The sequence below is a fragment of the Xenia sp. Carnegie-2017 genome, unplaced genomic scaffold (assembly GCF_021976095.1).
Source record: "Xenia sp. Carnegie-2017 unplaced genomic scaffold, XeniaSp_v1 HiC_scaffold_1, whole genome shotgun sequence".
In the NCBI taxonomy this organism is placed as follows: Eukaryota; Metazoa; Cnidaria; class Anthozoa; order Malacalcyonacea; family Xeniidae; genus Xenia; species Xenia sp. Carnegie-2017.
In genome coordinates, this window is record NW_025813402.1 from 8,608,412 (window position 1) to 8,633,152 (window position 24,741).

The 24,741-nt window shown below is 36.5% G+C and overlaps 5 protein-coding genes across 6 annotated transcripts; 2 read left to right on the plus strand and 3 right to left on the minus strand.

The window, feature by feature from the left end:
- Nucleotides 1-237: 237 nt before the first annotated feature.
- LOC124434534 (nuclear envelope integral membrane protein 1-like) lies at nucleotides 238-7,874 on the minus strand. Its single transcript, XM_046984426.1, has 9 exons — nucleotides 7,720-7,874; nucleotides 5,923-6,097; nucleotides 5,227-5,396; nucleotides 4,422-4,506; nucleotides 3,897-3,990; nucleotides 3,452-3,584; nucleotides 2,438-2,651; nucleotides 1,398-1,571; nucleotides 238-688 (listed from the first exon to the last, which is right to left on the minus strand). The coding sequence occupies exons 1-9, from the start codon at nucleotides 7,799-7,801 to the stop codon at nucleotides 550-552; spliced, it is 1,266 nt and encodes a 421-aa protein (XP_046840382.1). The 5' UTR covers nucleotides 7,802-7,874; the 3' UTR covers nucleotides 238-549.
- A 932-nt stretch (nucleotides 7,875-8,806) lies between these two features.
- On the minus strand, nucleotides 8,807-10,192 carry LOC124438601 (beta-1,4-galactosyltransferase galt-1-like). Its single transcript, XM_046988779.1, has 2 exons — nucleotides 10,052-10,192; nucleotides 8,807-9,973 (listed from the first exon to the last, which is right to left on the minus strand). The coding sequence occupies exons 1-2, from the start codon at nucleotides 10,190-10,192 to the stop codon at nucleotides 8,807-8,809; spliced, it is 1,308 nt and encodes a 435-aa protein (XP_046844735.1).
- Nucleotides 10,193-12,842: 2,650 nt separating this feature from the next.
- LOC124435726 (NADH dehydrogenase [ubiquinone] 1 alpha subcomplex subunit 8-like) lies at nucleotides 12,843-13,455 on the plus strand. Its single transcript, XM_046985703.1, has one exon. The coding sequence runs from the start codon at nucleotides 12,930-12,932 to the stop codon at nucleotides 13,308-13,310; it is 381 nt and encodes a 126-aa protein (XP_046841659.1). The 5' UTR covers nucleotides 12,843-12,929; the 3' UTR covers nucleotides 13,311-13,455.
- Nucleotides 13,456-14,079: 624 nt separating this feature from the next.
- Nucleotides 14,080-17,979, plus strand: LOC124439428 (lymphocyte expansion molecule-like). Its single transcript, XM_046989657.1, has 12 exons — nucleotides 14,080-14,253; nucleotides 14,616-14,703; nucleotides 14,781-14,865; nucleotides 14,925-15,010; nucleotides 15,168-15,290; nucleotides 15,433-15,567; nucleotides 15,679-15,822; nucleotides 15,906-15,966; nucleotides 16,626-16,732; nucleotides 17,227-17,355; nucleotides 17,439-17,563; nucleotides 17,797-17,979. The coding sequence occupies exons 1-12, from the start codon at nucleotides 14,204-14,206 to the stop codon at nucleotides 17,864-17,866; spliced, it is 1,203 nt and encodes a 400-aa protein (XP_046845613.1). The 5' UTR covers nucleotides 14,080-14,203; the 3' UTR covers nucleotides 17,867-17,979.
- A 512-nt stretch (nucleotides 17,980-18,491) lies between these two features.
- LOC124439415 (asparagine synthetase domain-containing protein 1-like) lies at nucleotides 18,492-24,483 on the minus strand. Of its 2 annotated transcripts, XM_046989648.1 has the most exons (14): nucleotides 24,356-24,483; nucleotides 23,894-24,145; nucleotides 23,610-23,732; nucleotides 22,715-22,855; nucleotides 22,550-22,625; nucleotides 21,462-22,080; nucleotides 21,121-21,340; nucleotides 20,991-21,025; nucleotides 20,394-20,571; nucleotides 20,142-20,209; nucleotides 19,987-20,070; nucleotides 19,831-19,921; nucleotides 19,414-19,592; nucleotides 18,492-18,816 (listed from the first exon to the last, which is right to left on the minus strand). In XM_046989648.1, the coding sequence occupies exons 1-13, from the start codon at nucleotides 24,413-24,415 to the stop codon at nucleotides 19,416-19,418; spliced, it is 2,124 nt and encodes a 707-aa protein (XP_046845604.1). In that variant the 5' UTR covers nucleotides 24,416-24,483; the 3' UTR covers nucleotides 18,492-18,816; nucleotides 19,414-19,415. The 2 variants fall into 2 exon arrangements, with proteins under 2 accessions (XP_046845604.1, XP_046845597.1); XM_046989641.1 differs by lacking the exon at nucleotides 18,492-18,816 and having other exon boundaries at nucleotides 19,108-19,592.
- Between the last annotated feature and the right edge of the window lie 258 nt (nucleotides 24,484-24,741).

A 24,741-nucleotide genomic window follows, 5' to 3' on the forward strand; every position in this document is an offset into this window, starting at 1 on the left:
TTTGATTTTGAAGAGCAGTAGTTGTAATGTCAAGTGTAATGAGAAAACTTCTGCTACAACAGCCTAAGGAACGGTAAGTCAAAAATCATTCCATTTAACATAAAGACTGTTTTCCATTTGAACTGGTGTTGTCAACGCGCATAAAGCAATTTGAAAAATATTTTGAAAGCCCTTTAAATGGCCAGTGACGCAGCTCAGTGCACACACGTTAGGTAAAAATCTATGACATATCGATCATTTGAGTCGATCCGCACTTTGCATTAACCGTTAAACTAGAAAAGTTGACGCGTACAATTTCAACAATTTTAGTATATGACGCTCTCGAGTATTTGAAGAAGATTGGTAATTAATAATTGATAATTAATAAATATCCACATCGAGAACAGGATTTCCGACAAGACGGAAACTGAAAGTCTTTAAATAAAATTTCAATCCCAATGTTTTAAAATAAGAAAAGAATTTACAGTACTTGTTCGTCCAACATGGTCTTCTTGTTTTGGTGCACGTGACAAAAACAAGTCAATATCTTCATATAAATGTGCTTTTTCCCTACAGCTCTTCGCAATCCAACTCTTCCTGACTGTCTTCATCGCTTGTCAAGAAAGGCATATAGTCAAACGATGCCTCATCATGGGTATTTCGTTCTTCTAACGTGATGTCTGCGCCGTCTGACATGAATGAAGCAAATCTGAAATTTGATACAAAATAAAGCTAACCTTTTTTCCTAATAAAAGTGATAATCGTCACTTTCTTGAAAAGACATTGCATTAATCTTTCCCTGACTTTCTTTTCATAAAAAACTCTTGTGAATATTAGCAAAGCTATGTTAAAATTCTTTGCTATTAATACCACAAATATTGGTTGTACATGGATGCATGTTAACCACATTTCCAATGGTTGGTAAAACCGGGGGGACGATGTAAGTATTCCCCTGCCCTGAGTTTTGTGGGCGCATATAAAGCATTCAACATATAAAGCATTCAACATAAGATACGAGTATACATTGGCGCCGCCTTTTAACCATAGAAATAACAATTAAAAGTTAAGCAAAGTAAGCACATACGATGCAGGCGAAAGATTGACATCTATGACATTGTATTATCTTAATAGCTTTAGAAAATAACACTTTTTATTCAAATATTTTTGGTGAAATTCCAAACTCCTACAGCCTCATAGACGTGTAGTTGTCTCACATACGTAATTTACAGAGTATTTTACTGTGACAAAAGCGTTTTGCAGTGATGAAAAATGATGTCTTCTAAAATGTTATTATACTATTTTATGTCATACTATGTGATTTTTTGCATAGCAAACTAACAAAATTTAACTGAAGAGAGGATTTTACACGTTCTTTTTAATTCAGTCATAAACTCTTTAACATTTATGACATACTATACCGTTTCGGCGATTTTAGTCTCGAAACCGTCTTCCATGTATTGCATTCGGGACTTTGACAATACTCTCGTAGTTCTTTAAGAGCTTTGGCAGTTTCAAGGATTCCTTGCTTCTCATATTCTTCCACACTGATAAACCGTGGCCCACGTAAATATGATTGTATACGATAGGGAATCCTGTAGATCGCAAAAAAATGCAACCAATTTGTATTTTCAAAAAAGTATTCAACACGATTACGTTAACGGCTTCCAAAGGTGGGTTTGATAAATTGTTACGGCAAGTCGTTTGGCTTGAGCTGAATTAAGATAATCCAATCATTTGGCACGAATTTTTTTATTCGATTTCTAATTGTACACGAGTTTTGTACGATTAAAACTTGAGCCCGCTCATTTCAAGGCGCATTTTCTTTCGGAAAAATATTTGCAAAATCTTGTTGCCCATGTTCTGCATTGCTCGCGAAAAATTCTGCCTGTTATCGTACTCGAAAAAATTTCACGCCAATCGTGATAATTTCCAAAGGAATCACGACGTTGAAAATCACGATTGCCACATACACCTGTATTCCAAAAGCTCGCACTCACACTCGCACTCAATGTGTGCAACACAGAAAACCCACTCCCATTGATCCACGGCAAACTCAATTCTTTATCGATGGCAAGGTTATACGTAACTAAAATGTTTCAAATCAAGCAATCAGTGGAGTGAAAATACCGTCTTCGAATAGCTATGAGATGATTTTGAAACACCACTCAGTGACTGTGAGTGAGCTTTAAGAATACAGACGATATCATTTCAATAAAACACAATGCGATTGGCTCTCCTTAAAAGGTAAACTTTCCAATTCTGACAATTGTTTTTGCTTTCTTCTTTTCATTTCTATTTTTCTGTAAGAGTAAGTATGTTTACTTTTAAGGAGAGCAAGCCTTGTGTTTCATTAAGATAATATTAAAATGGCGCATTTGTTCCGCGATAAAACGTCCAGACAAACGATGCATGCAAAATTACGTAGCTATGCATAGTCTGGTAAAATATTAGTACTCACCATCCTCTTGATAACACGTAATGTAAAAATGCATGAAACGAAATCCATTTGCTACACACAAGTATTATCGTGACTGTGAGTGATATTTTTTCACATCTTATACTGTAGTAAATCACTACTAATGCCAGCGATTGCAAAGACCACCGCATGATGTCGATGCCACGAGAGCTTTGGATTGGTCCACGGTAGTAACAATATAAAAAGCTAATGAGACCTACGACCAAATAGAAAGTAACCGTGTTCAGTCATATTTTAACATGGAAAAATCTTACACATTCCAAAACGAAGGACAACACAGTAGATTTTTATGGAACCCTAACATGTTTGATTGATTGATTTGAAAAGATCAGAAAAACAATATAACGAGCTAATGAGACCTACGACCAAATAGAAAGCAACCGTGTTCAGTCATATTTTAACATGGAAAAAATCTTACACATTCCAAAACGAAGGACAACACAGTAAATTTTTATGGAACCCTAGCATGTTTGATTGATTGATTTAAAAATATCAGATAAACAATATAACGAGCTAATGAGACCTACGACCAAATAGAAAGTAATCGTGTTCAGTCATATTTTAACAAGGAAAAAATCTTACACATTCCAAAACGAAGGACAACACAGTAAATTTTTATGGAACCCTAGCATGTTTGATTGATTGATTAGAAAAGATCAGAAGTAGTATAGAAGAGCTATCGAGGCATTCTTTCTTGGGAACTTTTTTCAACAGAGCAAGTAACAGTATATACGTTGGTTGACCAGTTGAGTTTAGCTGACCTAGCTAAAGCGTGACCATTCCCCTTTAAAAGTACATAATAAAAACGATGACCCAAGATTAATAAGGCATGCAAAATCAACTTACAAAAAGCGGCAGCCGAGCGCATAGGCGTACGAAAGCTTCTAATGTGGTTGGGGTCGGAGTTGGGCGCTGGAGCGGTGAGTGGGGGTAGGTTAGCAGAACAAATAAGAACTTTAAATCAGAGTAATTTCATCAATCATAAATCTCATGTACCTGCTGTGATGAAGTAAGCGAGTATAAAAGTGTAATTAGTTTGGTTTCCTTTGAACAACTGTTCACCGACTACTTGAAAGACATACAGAACGATACTGGAGCCACAGAACATGAACGCATAACCGAGGCCTCTCTAAAGAGAACAAACACTAAGAAGAACAGTACCTGTCTCGTCCAACATGAAGGACTTTCAAAAAAAACTAAAGGAAAAGCCAAAGGTCAACAAAAATTCCCAAACGTTTGAATTAGGCCATTCGCATTCTTTAAGATAGAAATCATTCATTATTGGTTCATCTGATCCAATCATATTCACAATCCATATTATTCATCAAAGCAATTATTACAATAAAAGACATTTGCATTATCATGTAACCAGCCTTTATCATACAAATACTAACCACCCTTTCGTTTAAATAATTAATTGTTGTTTAAATGGAACCCCAACCTTGGGTAAAAACTTCGAAACAATAAACAAAAGCAGGAACAACGCCATTATCATGCCCAACGATACACCAGCCGTGTAGTAAAACATAATGCTCCTATAACATTATATTAGCAAATAAGTTACGCCATATGTACGTACGTACGTACAAATGCAATTGAATTCACGTGTCAAATGAAATTATATACACGCGAAGATTTGATCAAGAAAGTTCACTACGAACAATAGATGAAGGAAGTAAGGGGTTTCAAAGCTAAGAATAGACTGTCTAGTGTCTATTTAATGATTTGGCTGAAATTGACCTCAGCAATAAAATCCATACAAATATTCATTTGGCTCTAACGCGCTGGAAATGAGTCTCAGTCAGCTGCACTTCATGAAAGTACACAGGGTCACCCAAGCAGTCACGAATTTTTTTTCTTTTGAAATAACAAGTACCGGGCACGGTTAAAGAGGCCGGGAATAGTTTTATCTAAATTGACTTGACTTTGATTTGATATTATTTTAGCAAACATGGCCATAACACACCTTGATATCTCGTCCGCCTTGAAAAAGAAGATTAAACCGACAATCGTCGCAAAAAGATGATTCCAACTAAATCGATGATATTTTACTACAATTGAATCAGAAATAAGACTTATAGCCAACTTTTCATCAAATATCCTTAATCGTTTCAGTATTCGTCCCACACATGCACAATCGTCTCACTCGTTTCATTTGTCACTCAAAAAGTCTTCCCACTTCTTTCAATTTGCATTTTTATAAATATACGGATTGTATGCAGACTTCTTTCATCTTCTCGCATCTTTTTTTTCTCATATATCACTTACAGACAGCCGTCTCACTCTTTTAATTCGACATCCACCTTCCCTTTTTCTTTCATTTGCAAACGACTTACATAATCTTCACCCTTCTTTCATTTGTCACCCACAAATCGTTTAATTTGTTTCATTTGTCACTTACACGCACTCGTCTCACTCGTTTTATTTGTCACTCGTTTTCAGTCTTCTCACTTCTTTGCTTCATTTTCAAGCAATTCACACAATCTTCACCCGGCTTTTATTTGCCACTCATACAATCGTGTCACCCGTTTTATTAGTCACTCGCCTTCAGTCTTTTTACTTCTTCCATTAGCAAGCGACTCACATAATCTACACATTTCATTTATTTGTCACTCACAAATCGTTTGAGTTGTTTCATTTGTCCTTCAACAATCCTCTCGAGCGTTTCATTCGTCAATCACTAGTTTTTGAGCAACAGTCGCCATACATTTCATGAACAAGGACATAGAAACACTCCACAACAAAATATCATGTACTTATGAACAATGTACCTTCAAGAGATTTCCATGACATCTGCGAATTTTTTACATAGAAAAGAAAGCAGTTCGTTCCGTACGGAGAAAAAGACAATCTTACGCTTCCTTCGTACGAACGTTTCCAAAATGATGCAAAAGAATAAGAACTTGTGTCACTTTTGTGTCTCTCGATCACCTTCTCACAGCTAAAGGTAACGTAAAAACAAAAAAAGGATGCACAAGTTGAAAAAAGAAGTTTTCAAGGATAACCACGACGCAACGCAAGATAGGATGTATGAAGAAAAAGAAATATTCAAGCAAATATTCAGTACGATTCACAGAAGCGCTTGCCCGGAATTTAATACCATAGCTGATGCTCAGGCGAAAAGACAAACAATCACAACTACGAAAAAACAGTCCACATACTACATAAGTAGCAACAATAATAATGATAGTGAAAATTAATATCGACTATAGGCAACGTCATGAAAAAGCGATGAATGAATCAAATTTAATCGTGACAATGTGGAGATTGTTTCCGTGCGTGAGTCAAGCAAAATAAAGATTTTAAACAAAAACATGCCATCAATAGCTACGTTAAAGAAATTTTCAAGATACAGGGCAGGGAAATAGCAGCACAGCTTCAGATCCATCATTTCAGACTGTTCGTTCATTGTCTAAAAGTATCCGCGATTTTAGCTTTTCGCGGCTTTGAAGTATGAAGCAACATACCTCGTTTCGGAGACCACGTTGATAGCATCATTGGGTTGGGCTACTGCTTTAATTTCCACGTTAGCCCATATTGCCCAAACAGCAGTATCGTTCCATCCATTAACACAAATTTGTTGTTTGGCATTATTCTCCTTTAATAAATTGGATTCAATTGATGAAAGAGAAACCTCTTCACCTACATAGGAAATAAATATGAAAACAAATAAACCCCACGTAGATATTTGTTTACAATTTTCTAATAGCTCGAAACCTTTTCTAAAATGGAAAACTAGCTATTTCTCGTTGATACATAGAAAGTTTATTACCCAGTTCGAGCAAAATTGACGTCCAGAGAATATGATCTCTTTGACTTCGGAAAAAAGTCAAAAGTTTAGAGCAGCAACTTAACCATGTAGACTTTGCATCATTTACTGCAGTCTTAAGTTGTATGGCTTTATTTGTATTCATTAACTTTTTTCTACAGTTAGGTGGTGATGGACGTGCAAATTTGCTTTTCTATAAAGCGAAGTCTTGTCATTAAAATAGCAATGTCACGTGTTTGTATTTGAAAATGTGAAAGAAATTTCACCATCAGTTTCTACCAAATCATAGCTAACCAATGATTTCCCTTGAATATGCATAACAAGCTGAGAAAAATTTAGCATCCTGATTGCAACTTGTAATGCCATTTTGTCTTAGATAATCTGTGATTTTAGGGTAGGATAGGACTATCATTTTCTAATGGTGCTAAAAATGTATAAATTGCTCATGGACCATCTATTAGTCCATACTTTTTCTACATTCAGTCAGATTCTTTGCAAATTTTAGAGCTTCCTTGTTGACTGCCAAGGTGTTTGCAATTTGGTGGGGCACTTGATGGGCAAATTTGAGCGTTTGATCTAGTGAGTCAATAAAAGTGTGGGATAAATGTGGCCTCAAAAATATTATGTTTAAATTTCCCTAGCAACAGATTCATGAATGAGAAGAGCAAAGCCTCAGGCTCAAAAAATAACTACAAGAGCATCACTGATCACATTTTTACATAACTACCATCAACATTTTCATTTGAACTCATGAAGCAAGCCCATAGTAACCAGCTTGCTACTCATGGGTCAACCTCGTTCCCAGAATTTTTCCACAAGGATTTAGTGGAAATACCCTTTGCAGGATTCTAAGAAGATACAATGAGGATCATATACATGAAGATGTGTACGACAGGAGTATGATTCTTGTGCATGATCTGAGTATCTTATAAGATTTTGCATGATGTAAGCTTATGTAGGATCCTGCAAGGCCCTACATGATCGTGGCAAAATTCTCTAAGACTTTCAATCCTAGAGAAGATCCTGCAAGAGCTATAAGTAGGATTTAATCGTCTTAGATAACATCCCATAGGCATATCCAAAATAGTATGCAGTTGTCAGTAGCATAGTCTGCCAGGCCAACATTTACTCCTACTAGATGCTAATATTTTGAATTTCACATACTCTAAAAGCAGTAAGTTTTTGAAGAAATACACCAAAAGGAAAAAATTTACAAAGCAAAACAAAATCTGCAGGCGGGCTACAGCCTTCAAACTACTTCAGTGGTTCTTAGTATTCATTGTGAAACTTTTCTAAGATATTCTGTATTCAAGACTTCTAAATTCGTCGTAATTTTATCTACATCATGTAAGCAACATACAAGAATGGATCTTGCAATGGCTTATAACTCTCGAACAAAGTTCAGTCAAAAACCACGTGGAACACATAACAACCAGGTTACAATGAAAACAATTTCCTGAAGTTGTTCCACGAAACATGCGTAATTTCAACTTACAATCGTTAGAAGATGCCAATTTTGTTATACACAAAACGACAATGATCCAAATAAGTGCATGTGCCGAGTTCCAAGCAATCATCTTTTGTTTTTCTTTATGTTTCTGTATAAAAATATAAGCATCAAAATTTCTTTTATTTCTGACCAAAATATTATATTACATGAATTCCTCACTATCGATCTTTGCAAGACGGTTAGAATGGAACACCCCCCCTGTGCTCATCTTTGTTTTTCAATGTTTTTCTTTCGCATCAGTGAATTATGAAATATCATTTTATCATACTCAGTCAAGATCGTTCAGTTGATTCGTATTGAAAAAAAGAAACTTTAGTATTTGTGTGTGCTGCACTGTTGATGATTGAGAGTAAGTTAGATCTCAGACTTTTCATTAAGACCTCTGTGGTTTCAGGTTGGACTTGACTGGCTAGCTATGCCAAGAGTGGCATAGCTAGCCAGTCCAACCTGAAAATTTTGTCCTGGTGTTTAAATGATCACTCATGGCAGAAAGCAAAAGATTTCAAAGAAATGAATAATGGAATTCTCAGAAATTTACATAGCAGGACTAAAACTTGCAGGCTGGCCATGCTTCTGTGGTGTTGATCAATAAGGTTGATTTTTATTTTTGTACCAAATGAGTAAAGACAAATGCAATTACTCAATTCTCTACAATTATTAATGATATTTGATAACAAGTTTGAATTGAAGAGAGATTGGTGGGAGAAAGCTTCACAAACTTGAGATGGGTGACATGGATATTGATGTTATACTTTGGGAATTCAAGTCGTGCAGTTAGTAATTTTTAAATGAGCAAGTTTTAATCTACAAGATTTCTCAGTAAACTGTCATTTTTTTAACCAAAACGTTTGCATTGGACTTTATCAGCTTATCACCCAAATGATCAGGTCTTGTGGTTTGTGCATTTTCTTCACCTTGACACACTTGGGAAAAATTTGCTACTTGATTGCTGGTTGCTACATTATGAAATTCAATTCATTTTCAAAAGAAATCAGTAGGGCACAACAGAATTTATAAATATGCACCCCCCCCCAATGAATGTTTTAGTTACGCCTCTGCATATAAGTGTTTTTCATGTAATTATCTTAAACATATGATTAACCCTTTGTATGAGCTTTGATTTGTATTTTAACATGAGGCGTTCTTCTTTAAGACTCTTACAAGCTTCTGTAAGGTCAGGGAACCTGACACATTGTCGATAATGAAACACCAGGACATGACTTGTATTAACCCATGTTTCTATGTAGTAAGCATATGTTGGGTTATTAATATAGTGTATTCCCATTTCAAAGACTTTCTGAGGATCTACAATGCATTTTGATCTCCTTGTTTTAGGAAAAACATTGTTTGTTCTGAAAAAAAATTGCTGTGTAACAAGAAGACTACCGTTCTTGAAGTCTTTTAAAGTGAAAACATCATCTTTTGGGAACAAGACCATTTGAATGCAGTAACCACTGGCATCATGACGATAAATGTTTCTCAATAAAGATGTAATGGTAGGTTGATTTAAGGGCACTAGGAATTCATCTAAATCATAAAAGCCAAGCCATTTGGTGCTGCCTTTGTTTCTATAAAGACAGTCTTCCACAGATACCAATTGCCCATGGTAATGTAAAGCATGTAAATCATTCAAATAATTTGGGAGGTTCCATGGCATCACTATGACAACATCTCGAATACAATAGATATTAACAACGTTGGAAAGTTCATTGTTCATTGTTAGATTGTAAATGAAAAACTTTTTTGCTCCAAAGATGTGGTTCATTTCAATGAACTCAATAAAATTGGTTGGAGTTATTTCATTTCCAAATACAGGAGGTATGCACACTGCATACTCATTATTGATAAGAAGATCATTTTCTGTAGAAATAACGGGAAATGTGATTATCTGGCTTCGTTTCTTGTCATATTCAGCAGAGAGGGAAACCCACCTAGGATGTCTCTTTCTTCGACTGGGTAGTTCACACGATACAATGAATGCAGCATGCGTTTCGTTTTTATGACTATGACCTGAGGAAATCAAGTGAAATTTCGCCTCCTGGATCTCCAGATCGCCACATACCGAATGACAGAATAGCTTAGGTTGTCGTGAAGTTTCTGAAATTGCTATGATTCGTAAATTTGGTGTTTCAGACGAGACATAGTACACTGAATATATTAAAGTGCCTGGAGCAATCTCCGTGAAGTCTTCCCTTTCCAACTCGAGTTTTGTATTTGCAAATGTTTTGCAATTTCCATCCTTAAGCAATTTTTTGTATCTGTCATTGATTTAATTCTTATATTTATACAGCATGGAAGGATACATTTCAAAAACTACCCAAAGACAGATAATTCCACAAATCGTGATCATTGTTAAAAGTTTCCCTGCGCGATGAAGAACAGATAAAGTTGGGTTTCGACAACCGTCGCTTTCTTTTTTATTTAGAATTAGCTTGACCTCTGCTTCGTCTTGATCCATGCCTGTTGACTGATTTTTTTTTGACTTGAATAAGTGAAATTCAAGTGCAACAGCTCAGTTGTTATAATGCTCTCAGCTCTCAGCTCAAGCAAAATACAACCGACAAATATTCTATCTTGTTCTATAATTACTAGCGCGTGAGCGGTGTTCCGGTCAAACGTCATTGGGCCATGAAGTGCCCTAGGGTCCAAGTCAAAATGCTGCCCATTAAGCCTCATTCTCATGTAGCAGTCCGAGTTGTTTCAGTCGCGCCAATATTTCGCAGACGACCCGTGCGACTGTATATTAGAACATTTCAAAGGCGACTGGGATGACCTCAAATGACTCACACGACTGAAACGACCAAGGTCGCTTGGATAGAACTTTGTTCTGTCCGTACGACCGAAACAACCGTTGAGAAATGCAAGCGACCTTTTTATGTTGCAAAACGATTTGAAGAAGCAAATAACTAGCCAAAATACTTTGTCTTTGATAAGCAGCAGCTACCATTTTTTAATGTTTCGCAAAAAAATTAGTTAAGCAGTTTCTCGGCAGAGCTAGTACGAATATATGAGAATTCCATAGCTTGAGTCGTCCCAGTCGTTTTGAAAAACAACGAAACAACTCGGAACGACTCGGATGACTCAAGCGACTTAATGAGAACCAAGCTTTAGTTGAATAGTTTCCACTGTTTTGGAGTTGCACGAATGCCGAATTGCGGAATTTTAATCTTAATATACATGATTACTGTGTACAAAGAAATCGGAGAAGCTTTATGGTTTCTGTGATCTTTTTTTTGAGGAATTCGCACATATCAAACACCCCATATCCTTTGACCATTATCTTTTTATTCATTTTATTGCCAAGCTAGTCGCATTCTTGAGTAAAACATTATGAAAAGTATTTGTGGATTATTATTGGTGAGATTATTCTCTATTTAGAATAATGTTTATCTTCATAGTATTCAAACGAAAACATGAGTATGACCGTATGACGTGTTGTCTGTAATGTACTTTTGAACTCCATAGATATGTTATGTCATTTATTTTAACCTAGTTTGATATGTCTTCCATGTCTTCTAAATGTCACGATTCTCCTTAATTTTGCCTTGTCATAAAAAACTTCCTACTCTTTGTAATGTGACTTAATACACTATAAATATTTCATTATTTTGTTTGTATTTGAAACCCATCTAGATATTAATCATTGTATCTGAAGATGTCTTAATTGAAGACGAAACGTGTTTAGCAAAAAACCTTTTTACGGCGATTTTTATAATGGGTGTATTATTATAAGTTTTTGTTTTGGTTTTCACATATTGAACAACAAAATATTTTTAAAAGAGCACTGTCACTTTCACGCGTTCCCTTTGTTTTTGTGATGACTTTGCTATCTTCTTGGAATAGTTGGAATACTATGAATTAGAACATGCATGCATGTTCTGCATTTACTCCGCTTCTAAGTTATCTCCAACGCTATTCATTGCCTACTAAGATGAGTGTTTTATTATTGTCCCGATTCATCACATGGCATTGCCTGAAATTGTGCATGCTTTATTCGTCTTCTTTCTCTAAAAACATTGCTTAACAATTTTATGGTTTGACAGATATATTGTGAACCTGCAATATATGGAAGGCAAAAAATGTTGTTGTGCACGAGGTCCTTGGTTCCTTTACGCCGTCAACACAGTTCGGTGCACGCGACTGCATCAGTGGTGGGAATACAAAAAGTAAATCGTTCCACGTAAATATTGGTTCCTTTACGCTGTCAACACAGTTCGGTGCACGCGACTGCATCAGTGGTGGGAATGCAAAAAGTAAATCGTTCCACGTAGATTTTGCTGAAGATCATTTCATTTACAGCCTTCATTTGTTTTACAAGACATTCCAGATAATACAAAAGATACCGTTTTAGATTGTGTTGAGATTAATGTGGATGGGTCTATACTTTTTATACATACACCCCACCTCCCTCCAATTATCTAACTTCCGCAGTACCCGGGGAGACAACATTTGAAGTCCACATTCGAGTCATTTCACCCAAGAGTCTTCGTTTTAAAAGTCCTCAATTCATAGGATTGGTCTTAACAACGTTCTTTGTCTACCTTATTCGTCTACCTTAGCGTCTACCTTTTTATAGAGTTGTCGATTCTAAAACTCGTTATTTCATAAAATGACTTAAGAACCTTTTTCATGCTCGGGAGAGGAGTCCGACATTTTTATAGTAGAGCATACTAACGTTTTCGTCAGCTTTCTTGTTCTACCCAGATTACAAATTCTGTATAATTCTTAAAATGCAAAGAACTATTTGATTATGTTTGTAAAATATTAAAATTACGAAAGATGTAAAATAAATTTTACGCCCGCTTCGGCCATTTATCCAGAAATTTTCAACCACCCCTATGTTGAACAACTGGGGGAGGGGTGTCCCCCCGTTCCTATATCTCTGATGTAGCCATTGTAGCTGCTTTTTTTGACTGTGAGTGTGCATTAGTATTACTACATTTCATAATAAGGCTGAGGCAAATGAACTGTAACACAACTTAGCTCTGCTTCAGAAGATGAAACTTTTGAATAACTTTATGTACACACTCATTTATCATAAAAAATTGTTGTATGTCATTATTTATGCAAACGCCGCTAACCTGCGTGCTTTTGGGCTCATGTCATATTACCATTCGGCCATATTGCATTTTCTTTGGCAAAGTTTTGTATGTTTGCTATAGTTTTTGTTCAGCTACAATCCTTGTTGGGACGAAATGAGCAAGCAGGCGGAGAGCGTAGGCGATGAAGAATTAGACATTGATGAATTAAATGTTACATCGGCCGTTTTAATGGCGGGAGCGCATCACTTGGGAAAACAGTGCGATGAAGATTTCAAAAAGTTCATGACTTGTCGGTATGATACTCGCGACCCGAGGAAATGTTTGGAAGAAGGCAGGAAAGTTACCGGTTGTGCTTTGGGATTCTTCAAAACTGTAAAAGCCAACTGCAATGATGAGTTTGCTTCGTACTGGACTTGCTTGGATCATAATAATCAAGAGTTTGGTTATTGCAGAAAGCCGCAAAAATACTACGATTCTTGCTTGTTGGAAAAATTGGGCTGGAAGACCGATCAACCAGTGCATTTAAAACTTTGACTACACTGTGTGCATTATGCTGTGAAAATATCTTTTATGTGAATTTTGCATCATCTTTGAAAGCTACCACTGTGTTATTATATTTGAAAGAGACCATTTGTAATTTAATAATGTTGGTATTTTAAATACATGTATTCCAATATGATTTGGTAATTACACATTCATTTCAGTCTAATGAAAATTGAAAACATCATATAAGCACATCGTAGGTGCTCATTTTGCATAAATAATACATAACAATGGTGACTCCAAATAATGTAGGCATTTTAATTCAACATTTCGACTTTATGTAGTCAACATTTTGAATCGAAATGTTTAGTTCAGTGGTTTAGTTTAGTGGTCAGGTTTGATCAACCCTACAAAAAATGGGTGATTCAAGGCAAAATTTTAAATAGTAGTAATAAAGTTTTATAGAATATGTTTTTCTTCAAAATATGACAACTATTTTAAAGGCATTTCTAATGAGAAATGTATCTTTACTTGAACTATGCTTTATTCTATTGCCACTCCCCTTACTGTATCAAGAGCACTGTATCAAAATACATTAGTAGCAATTGAAAATCACCTTCATTGAAAAATTACATTCTTGTCTCATGCCATTAATCTTTTACAAATTTGCTGTTGCCAGAAGTAATTAATTGCTATTGACTTAATACTTACTTTAAACATAATGTTTCAATTTAAGTTCTCGCGTTAAAATTCTCTCAATACGTCAACAGTCTCAATTATAAGAACTTCGGTTGCTAAGGTGATAGCCATTGCTGGTTGCCATAACAACGTTGTCAATGTATTACATGGTTGGAGTCAGAAAGCGCAAAAACTCATGAAATGATCAGCATTTGTGTTCAATTGGTGAATCAACGTTATAAAAAATACTGTATTTGTGTGCCATAATGTCTACGAAGAGCTTTCGTGGCGCGCCGTTCGGTGTACAAAGCGCACGGTAAGGAATTTTCAATATCGAAATATTATAAATATAATTGTATTACTCGATGGTGGTTTAGCAGATGTTTTGTGCAACACATTTGTATCAAAAAGGTAATTTAAACTTCGTCAATGAATTGATTAAAACCTGAATATAATAAAACAAATTCTTCGTACGTACAACCGAAGAAAATCGCTTGGATCAAGACAAGGTCATTTCATTAATGTGACACGGTGACAATTATTTGTTCACCTATTGAATTTTGATCTATGTACACAAAGATGCTTGAAATAATCGATAACATTTTGGCCAAAGTTCTTGGCATTAGGCATTCCTAATCCGATCCGACGAAGGCAACAAAATTGTTTAATTTCTTTCAGATTCGACGTTTCTGGCGTGCATCCGAAAAGTAAGACTCCCGGAACTCTGACGCAAGTTGCCTACGACAAGAAAGCAACGAACGACATCGTAAGTGGTAATCTTTCTTTGGCACATATAATTTGTCAAGAAGCTGAATTGTTACTTTCACATCTCATTCATCCCAGAGTCGCAGCCTGGGACCTGGAAAATACAATGTAGCCAATGGATCGTTCAGTGCTAAAGTTGTCAGGGAAAGATCATCTGGACCAGGTGGCTATGCGAATTCACCCTGATCTGGAGGTCATTGCTAATCCTTGTCTATTTTATAGGATGGCAACGAGCTTACGAGACGATGCAAGAATCTAAATGTCCCCATCTTCTATATATAGAGGAATGGAAAAAGAAACAGACACAAGTTGGTGTAACTTTTTAGTTCCTATCGTATTGTCATTTGAATGGTCACTGATTATTGACATTGTCCAACGTCCACCAATCTATGAAATGTTTGAGAAGCTGCATTTTGCAATACAGTATTTACTCGCGTGCATATTATTCTAATATTCTTACTCTAGAAAAAGCTACTTGGACCAGGAACTTATGAAATAAAAGATTTTTCCGAATTACTTGACTCAAAACCAGGAAGCGTACGTGGAATTTGCGAAACAAGAGAAAGACGATTCAATTTTCTTAGAAAGGTAGAGCAGAGAAAATGAGAAACCAACTGCCATTTGTTGCGGTTACACTGTCAATGTTGTGGTTTCTTTCATCCTCTAATTTACAAATTTTTCTGCTTAACAACAACACTGAACACATTGGTGACATTTGTCGTTTATTAAGAATGACGTTCCTGGTCCGGGTACCTATGGGGAAGGCGGAATTCCAAGCGCTGCGATAGAGAAAAAGCAAAAACGCTCAAAAAGTTGCATTGGTATGCTGGAATCTGGGAAGTCTGAAAGAAAACTGCCTGAAGTCGTACGTATTTTCTTCGTAAATTCACTACAGCCAGCAAGTAAAGTCTGTTGTCAGACACAACTATTTCGTTAATAGAGAAATATAATTTTAAATTTTCTCACAAAAAAAAAGGGTTCGCATCTATGCCCTGGTCAATACAATTACAAGAGCTTTTCAGATGAACTAACCGAAAGGGTCGTCAGCAAACGTGGTCCGTACGACCTTTTCACAGGTTCAAGAAATAAACCACTCACTGTCGGTCATTTTGCTGCGCCGGTGAGTCCTTAAAAATTTTATCATGTGCACGAAACTTTGCTCGCTGCTTTGGAATTAACGAAGCATTACTTTTACGTTGACAGAATCGAGCTAATCTTGGTCCAGGACAATACGATATCCGTTCATTTCTGAATGAATTGGCAAGTACGTTTCTTTGTGTACATAACTTTGCGAACATTGCGCATTTATGCGTACTGCACGAAATTATAAGATAGAATTTGTATGATACAAAGAGAATGTATATATATTTATATACAGTTGGTATTGGATGTAGACCAACATGAACAAGCGATATTATTAGCAAATTTGCAACGATTATACAACAAGATAGTTACAAGTATACGTGAGCTTTCATCTAATACGATTGAAATAAAGCACTTCCAAACTTTGTTGACATTTTTTCGTGTTGTACGACATACAGGACTATAAAATGCGCCCGTTTCCCACTTGTATGTCGTTCGTCACGAACAACGTTACAAAAATTAGAAGAGTTGAAGCTAAAGTCCCCTCTATGCATTTGGTCCAGCGTTCACGGTCCTCTCACTAATCGATCATAGAGGCACCTTCTCCTAGACTACGGACGTGGCAGTGAAGTGGAACGAAAATGCAGTTATATAATATATTGCATCGCAATGGTTAACATAATTGCGGTGACCCCAACGCATGCTCACAATTGTCCTTCATAAAAGTGCTTAATCACAAATATTTTATGCACAATTCCTTGTAATGTGAGACTAGTTTTAGATTTCAATGGTGTCTGGCATATTGTTATCACTCTTTTGTCTTTGTTATTTATTTTGAAGATGAACACTATAATCGTCGGGGAAGATTTTTGAAAATGGAAAGATTCCCAGATCACCCAGGGAACAGGATATATTTCAGTACTCTGAGTCAATATCCACGTGGAAAGGTAAATCGCCAAATGGTTCAGTTTGTAGGCCCCAAAAAACAAAAATCACTCCTAGAGTAACTACAAAATGTGCATTGTATCAGCAGTGTTAGTACATTTTGGAGTCGGAGTATGGATACATTTAACTCATGGTAAAACTCGATTCAAATTTTACCAATTTACAGACTTATTTTTATTTGACACCGTATTACATGTTTGGGCACAGCCGTCGGAATTAAAGCATCAATAAAAGTGTTTTCATAGACTAATAGATAGCTGATAGCCCGCGGTTAGTTACGACGACAAACATGGAATAAGATTCAAACTACACATTAGAATGTACATTAGGCGTGTTTTGTGAGTTGTAAAAAAAGTATGAAAAACCTACAAGTTCAGGTTGAAATGGTCTTTATCGATGAAACTTTCAAGATACCACTTGCAATAAACGTTGGCAACCTAATTCAATCAAAACAAAACAAATGAATATGTTCTTGTTGACTTTTGCCAATTCATAGATCGATATTGGACCAGGTTCGTACACACCAATGGATCTCAGCAAACCTGAAGCAACTAAACGATCCGTTTTTGGCTCCTCAGCTGGACGCTTTAACAAACACGCAATGAAGTACTTCAAGGCTAGCAACGTGTGTATTTCTATCATTGTGTTGAAATCGATAAAGTTGCTAAATAAATAGACGTTGTATGTATGTATGTCCATTATTCTTAGAATCCTGTTGGACCCGGTCGTTATAACGTCGACAGATTTTACAGAGCGCAAACAGTGAATGGAAACTCGAGTGTTTTCAACTCAAAAACGGGGAAACTCGATCTCGTTCGCGACAATTACATGATGTAAGCAAATCCCTATGTTATAAAAAACTGAAATGACTCTGTGCAGCTTTCGTTCATCATGCACAATTTTTCTACGTATATAAAAATTAACGATAAGTACACGGGGCAATATAAAATGAAGGGATGACACGTTCTTATCGACCATAATTAACATCTCAATTTACCATGTATATTAAACACCTATTACTGCAATTATTATTTTAATAACAATGATACGAACGATGTCATTTTAGAGAAAGAATTCGAAAAACAGTCCTACCAACAAAAGAACGCGTTCTCATGGTACCTATAGATGCAGTGTGATCGTTCTTCCATAAAAACTATCGAACGAAGTCAACTAGGTCAACAATTTTTGCCTCAAGTAGATTCGAGGAGTTTTGTGATACATTTGCGCAATACAATTTTTTTTCATTTTAGCATCAAGTTTTATTTGAGGGGAGTTTTGTGTAACATACATTTGCCACCTGTTATCTTCCAGGCGCGCAAAGGATAAAAATTCGCAATAATAAAAACCCAGAAAGAGTAATTAACATTACTAAGAGAGTGTGCTTTGCAATGTTTGCACACACGATATACGGGATCATTGCTTCGTTTGTAGAAGAGACTACCTAGGTTACATTACAGTTGTCATTCACCTTGGCATAAAAATAGGCTTTTCAAGACAGGACAGTATTTAAGTTTGTTGCAATTACTAAATACTTGTTTTGTACCTTTAAATATCATTGTTTATCTCGAGAAAAGACATGCTCACTTCCCCTTACCTCAGAAAGTACATAATAAGATGGAGAACTACGATAAATTATTCGATCACCGCAGGAAGTAATGAGTGTAGACCACGCGAGTAAGCACGCGCGCGCTAAAAGAGATAGTTACTGCGTAACAATGTTTTCAAAAAAGTATTTGATGACACCATCTAAATAACGGCGCATGCATGAATAGAAAGGTTTATTGCAGAAGGTTTGATACACAAGCAAGACATATACGTAGCATTTCGTACTTTTTCGTTCGAGAACAGACTAAGTAAAAAATGCTCAACATGCAGCGGCAACGTATGCCGGAAGAGAAGTCCAACGGGAGCGAATGTACCCAACTACTGCAACTACTAGCAAGAAATCCTTCCGCCGCTTTGAAGAAGTTGAAATTTTCTTCACCTGACGAAGAAAGATCATCTCGAGTTCATACGTACAAAGGACGACGACCAAAGCTATGTCAAAACGTGACCAAAGATTGTCGGGTACCTGCACCAACTCGACCTGTACAAATATATTACTGCTTGTCACCAAAAATGAGTTATTCGAGAACAACTGCCGACAACCAACGGACGAAGTCAAAAAAACTGAACACAGAAACGCTATTGAGCTATGAAGACATTGAACTTAAGTCTAAATGCGTTGACAAATTAGGTAATTTTAATTTTGAAGCACTGCTTCCTGCTATTTACTGGAAGAGTGAAAAGAATGGAATGGTCTGCGACCATGAACGATGAACCGAAAAGGTAGAAAAAATCTCTTAGGAAAAATGTGAAATGAACTAAGATAAGGCCATACGACGGATTGTAGCTGTAATTTTAGTGAATAACAATATGTACAATGCAATATAGTTTGTCCTAGGTATATAAATATTGTGAATAGATTGCAAATATACACGTACTATACTGTATAGCTACGTAAAGTAACCGAAAGTCGGGCTTCAATAATAAAGACAATTGAAATAAAATACAAATTCTGTTGGTTTTGAAAAGTCCTACTTATGCGAGATGTGGATCACTGTTGCGAAGTGTAATACACATTTAAAAGAAGGCAAATTTAAAAACTTTCAACATTGCAAATGAAAATGCCAAATAAAATTACCATCAAAATCTCATGCATGTTTCCCCGCCTTTTTCAGTTGAGCTTTCAAGCTTTGCTATTCTCGATCCAAATTGGATTGCCCTTTTCGGAAGGTTACATGACCCACTAAGTCCCAGTAATTTGGCTAATCGGCGTAAAATAATCTTTTCTCCAGTACCACGAGGTAAACGTGGATCACACTACAAATATAAAGATATCGTAGTTCTTTGAGATTAATTCAGTGAGAAAAACAAGCTTCATTGTTCAATATCTATTGCTCCACCGCCAGCCTCACCATTATAAGACAGATGGTAGCAAAAAAACGAGGTGGGGGGAAGGATGACCATTATGTTCAATTGCATAAACCAAAAGTAAAACGGAGTTGACTTCTAGTAAAAAACTTTACTCCAAGCCACCAAAACACTAACTGTAACATACTTTTGTCCAAACAGGCAAAGCATTGAGGAATGAAACAACGTCTTCATCAAGAAATGGAAAACGAGATTCACGACCATGATCAGATATACACCTAAAACATACACATCAGATTAAATTTTCAATTATTGTCCATTTAATAAAACATAATTTTTTTACCGATCGTCACGACCAAGATTTCTTTCCGATATTCTATCAACTTCCATTTGCATTTCATCCATCAGTCCTTCCCATCCTTCTTTACTGAAAAACAAATCAAATCAATCAGTGTTGTCATGTCCATTGGATTGATCAGACAACAGATACCAACTAACTTAAAACGAGAACGATGTCGCGCATATCCTCCAAGTTGCTCGTCTGCTCCCATCCCAACCAGTAATACCTGAAAATGTGTTCGACATATCAAATTAAAAAAAAATTCAAACAAATTCGGATACGTGTTAGCGGAGTATAGAAGGATAAATGGCAAGACGCGCTTGTTTTCAAAACAGAGCTAACAAGGGAAGACAAATCAAGTTTGCTCAAATCATCAAGAAAAATTTAGATTCTCAAAGTAAATTCGTCACCTTCACCGGAGACGTATATGTATTTGATGAACATGACAACCCATGTTGATCTCGGTTTTCTAAACTTTCGATAGAAGCCATGTTCCCTCGCCCTCTAGCAGCAAACCACAAAGCACATCCAATGCTGTCATCGAGTACGGTGCTTTGAGGCGAAACCAAATGCGTTATTATATTGGAGCTGAGGAAAAAGAAAACGGTAGAGTTAGGCGTCTCTCTAAATATTAACTCAATTAGATACATACTTTATTCCAAAGCCATCATCAGAGAATAAACATATTAATCCTGACACGGTTTTATATATGAAAAACATGTGACTTGGACGAGATTTGATCTCGCACCTTCGGGTTACTAGTGCCATCCAGAAAAAAAAATGTTATCGTGGCGAGAATCTCTCGTCCATAAGCAGTTTAAAAGAGATTTGACTCGTCTCCAATCCCGTGGGCTTGGTAGCTCAACAGGTAGAGAGGCAGACTAGTACCACGAAGATGCGAGATAAATCTCGTCCAAGTCACATGTTTTTCATGTGCATATAAAACCGTGTCAGGATAGATACCTATATACATCAAACAGAACAACATCTACTAATGCAGGGCTCACCGTTCTTTTTGCAATTCTTGCAAAGTTACGTTCACCTAGAAAACAAACCATCGATAATATATATGTAGATAAAACTAAACAGAAGAAGACATGAAATGTACATGTCTAAGTATTTTCGTGCTGCACGAACCTCAATAAAGTTCCACGTTCGATGCGAGTTAATTTTCTTTAGTTCAGCAAGACCTTTTCTCCCTGTTACACGATCCGGTACGTCAAAATTAAAGCTGTGCAGTTCATGGTCAATATTATTGTCTTTTGCTTTTCCTCTTTTGGTTTTCGTTCTCATTGCTGGTACTTTTTGCTCAAAGGCAACATTGATAAGGTCGATAGCTTCTTCGGAAGGAATACATCTAAAAGTCAATCATCGACGAAAATGTTGATGATAAAGATGGAAATTTCAGAACCACCCTTTTAATTGAAGCATAGAACCGCATATTGACTGTAAACTAAATATATACAGAAATGATCTACCTATCAGCTAAAGCAGCTAACACTATCGAGTCTATTCCTCCCGAAAAGAGGATGCCAACATGGCCAGATTTCCTTTCGTTATTTACGCTTTTCGCTTGAAAGGGACGTTTGGATAAATCAGGCAAGTTTTCGCGAGGTAAATTGAAGACACGCCTACGAACAGCTTCCATAAGAATATTTTTGAACTGAGCAACGACCACGTCAGTTTCAGCAGTGACAACATACAGCGCGTCAGCGGACGAAGGAGATCTGTCAACTTCACATTCCTTTTTTGTCCCATTCTTACGTTGCTCTCTATGCGTTAAATTCGCGCCGTTTTTTGAAACACGTGAATTAATTTCATCATATGATACAGACGGCAATAGTTTACGGCGATTTAGATTTACAGAGACATCTAAAACATTGCCACATTGCATAGAAGGCGATGCTCCATGTTCACATGCATTTTCAAAGGAAGAATCACACTTGACTTGCGCAAGGCTTTCTTCCGTTGAAGTCAATAAAATTCTCGAGATATCCTTGTTGAACTGGTTATCAACTGGAGACATGGGAAAGCCAAAATCATCACATCTTTTCCAGGGATGTTTTTGAAGGAAAATGCCACGATTCATCACGTCGCCTCCATAAGAAAAAACAAATAAATGAATGACGACAAAAAATATAACATTACTTGTAAAATATGAAAATAAGCATTCTTTCCGAATACATACTTTGCGTAAATTAATTTCAATACATGTGAGATTAAAGAAGCCTTATTTTCCAAAAGCGACACAAATAGAGAAGACACTCACCATCACATGTTTGTAAATGTAGATCGTCCAGGTTGGTATAGTCCTGAGAAGGACTGTTTTTGTTGTTGTTGACTGACGTTTCGACAACCTTAGCGGTAGTCATCTTCAGAGTCAAATGAGGAGTAAACGTCAGGTTAGCTGTATTTGTTATCTGGTTCTTACGTCATTGCATTGTGTGTACAGGAAATATGTATTGTCATTGTGAATTAGTGTGAAGTGAAACCAACCTGGACGATCTACATTTACAAACATGTAACGATACTCCCGGGTTCAAATCATTTAGTTTATTAAACTCACCATCGCCGCACAAAGCCCGATTGAGTTTCCGAATGTCAACAGTATAAATGCCATCAGCCGGTACCTCTTTCCAAAACTACAATGCAATCGTTGTAATGTGTACACATCACTCCACACAGAAATTGGCCAATCAATTGAGCATCTCTTCAAAACTTCAATATCTACCTGTTCTCCAATGTCTTTTTCCATCGTTCGTGTTGCCACAGACGAGAGGCAAAAAATGTCGACACGTGAAGATGGGAGATGCCAAAGTAAACTACGGCGACCAAAATAATCTCGACCAAAAATCAGCGAGTCACTAGCAGCCTAGCAAGACAAAACGATGGCACAAAAAAACTCGAATGAAACACACTACACCTTTTTTATAATACGTACTTACAATTTTTGTAAAAGCAAAACATAGTGACATTTATGTTTCAATTGCGAAGTAAACGTATGTACGTACTAATGTCCATCATGTTCAAATGAATTACTAATACATGCATGTTTTAACAACAAACAAACAAACAAACAACATTTGTATACTGGCCAGTATTAATCCCTGCCAGGGGGGGTGACCGGTCCATGAAATTTTCTATGCCAAACGTCTCTATCTCTCGCCATATCTCTCGTTATACCCATCGCCTTCATATCACTGTTCACAGCATCCATCCATCATCATCAGTTAAAATTCATGTTTTAACTGACATTAAAATGCCTACATATATCAGGGTGAGAAAAATAACTTCTTTTGATAGTTATGTACATTGATTTTAAGAACATTTGCAATATACTTCATACGATGATTTTTATCTTCATCAGGCCAAGAAGTAATTGACTCTGCACTGGATATTTCTCTTATTTATGTCACTTCTGGCACAGGATCACCTAATTTTAGGATCAAAAGGCCCATCATGTAAATAAAATTTTCGACCAACCACATATAATGTGAATGTTCTTAAAATCAATTTAACTATTTAAAGAAGTTATTTCGTAGACCCTGACAGGAACTTTAAGGCCGCTCAAAGTCTCACCATGACATGCCAACTATCTAGTCGAAAATTAATCATAAATCTCTTACTTGATAGTAAACAAATGCCCATGGTCCTTTAATACAGCTCATAACTTTCATAACATGATCAATATCATTTGAAGACTGCAAGTACATCAATAATCTTGTTGTGTCATTTTCTTGAGAAGTGACCTGATAAAGAAATCAACCATTATGTTTTGTTGTGAAATGATTGCAACTAGCACACTCACAATATCGCTTTGCGACAGGGCTAATTTGGAAAATGAAACAAAAAAATTCATATTTGTATGATTTCAAAAAATCATTACTCCGTTTGAGCAAATCTGCAGTACCTCTAGACCATTCAATATTTCACCATTCCAAACCAAAATGTTACCAAAGTCATCTTCAACAGGCTGTACAGTTATTTTTGCCCCACGAAGATGAAGGACAGCAGCAGCCAAGAGTAGACAACAGGTGCCATTAGCCATAGACTTCCAAAACTCTTGTTCGTCACCATTGCAGAAAGGAAAATTTAGTTGTCTTTGGCCAAAAGAGTCTGGACCTCGCCTCCGCAAAAACTTGCTCACTTTTTCATAAACTTCCTAGAAATCAAGCAGAGCCAGAGAGATCACAGAGACAGATCAATCTCAAAATTCAAACCTGTGTTTGCATGGTATAAATGTGAAGGAAAAGACGATATATACAGGAGAAATATAATAAAATATTTCGTGCTGCCGCTGAATCATAAAGTTAGAAGAAAGTTAAGTATTTGTCACAAATGACAATTGTCAGTTTGTCAAAATGCCACTCACTTTTTGTTTAACAAGAGTTTCATCCGACGAAGAGAAAATACTGCAAAAGATTCCACACATTTCCCTTGGTGATATTTGTCTTATATTAACTGGGCAGCGGCCATGTTGTTCGGAAACACACGTGACACGTAGTAGAACCATCTTTTCCATTTTCTGTTGGACTAGGAGAGTCGTTGGCGCCCCGTTTGGGCACATTGAGTTGGTTGGGCGTTGGGCGTCGTGGTTTGGTCAAATTAGTCCAAATATAGGTCATAAGATTGACTGATTGAGGTTTCAAAGGGCTCACACAACCATTAAGCTTAGAAATGAGAAGGCTTTCGTAGATCATTAACCTCTCATCAACTTCCAAAAGAAAAGAGAATGGATAAATCACTAAAATAGAATCA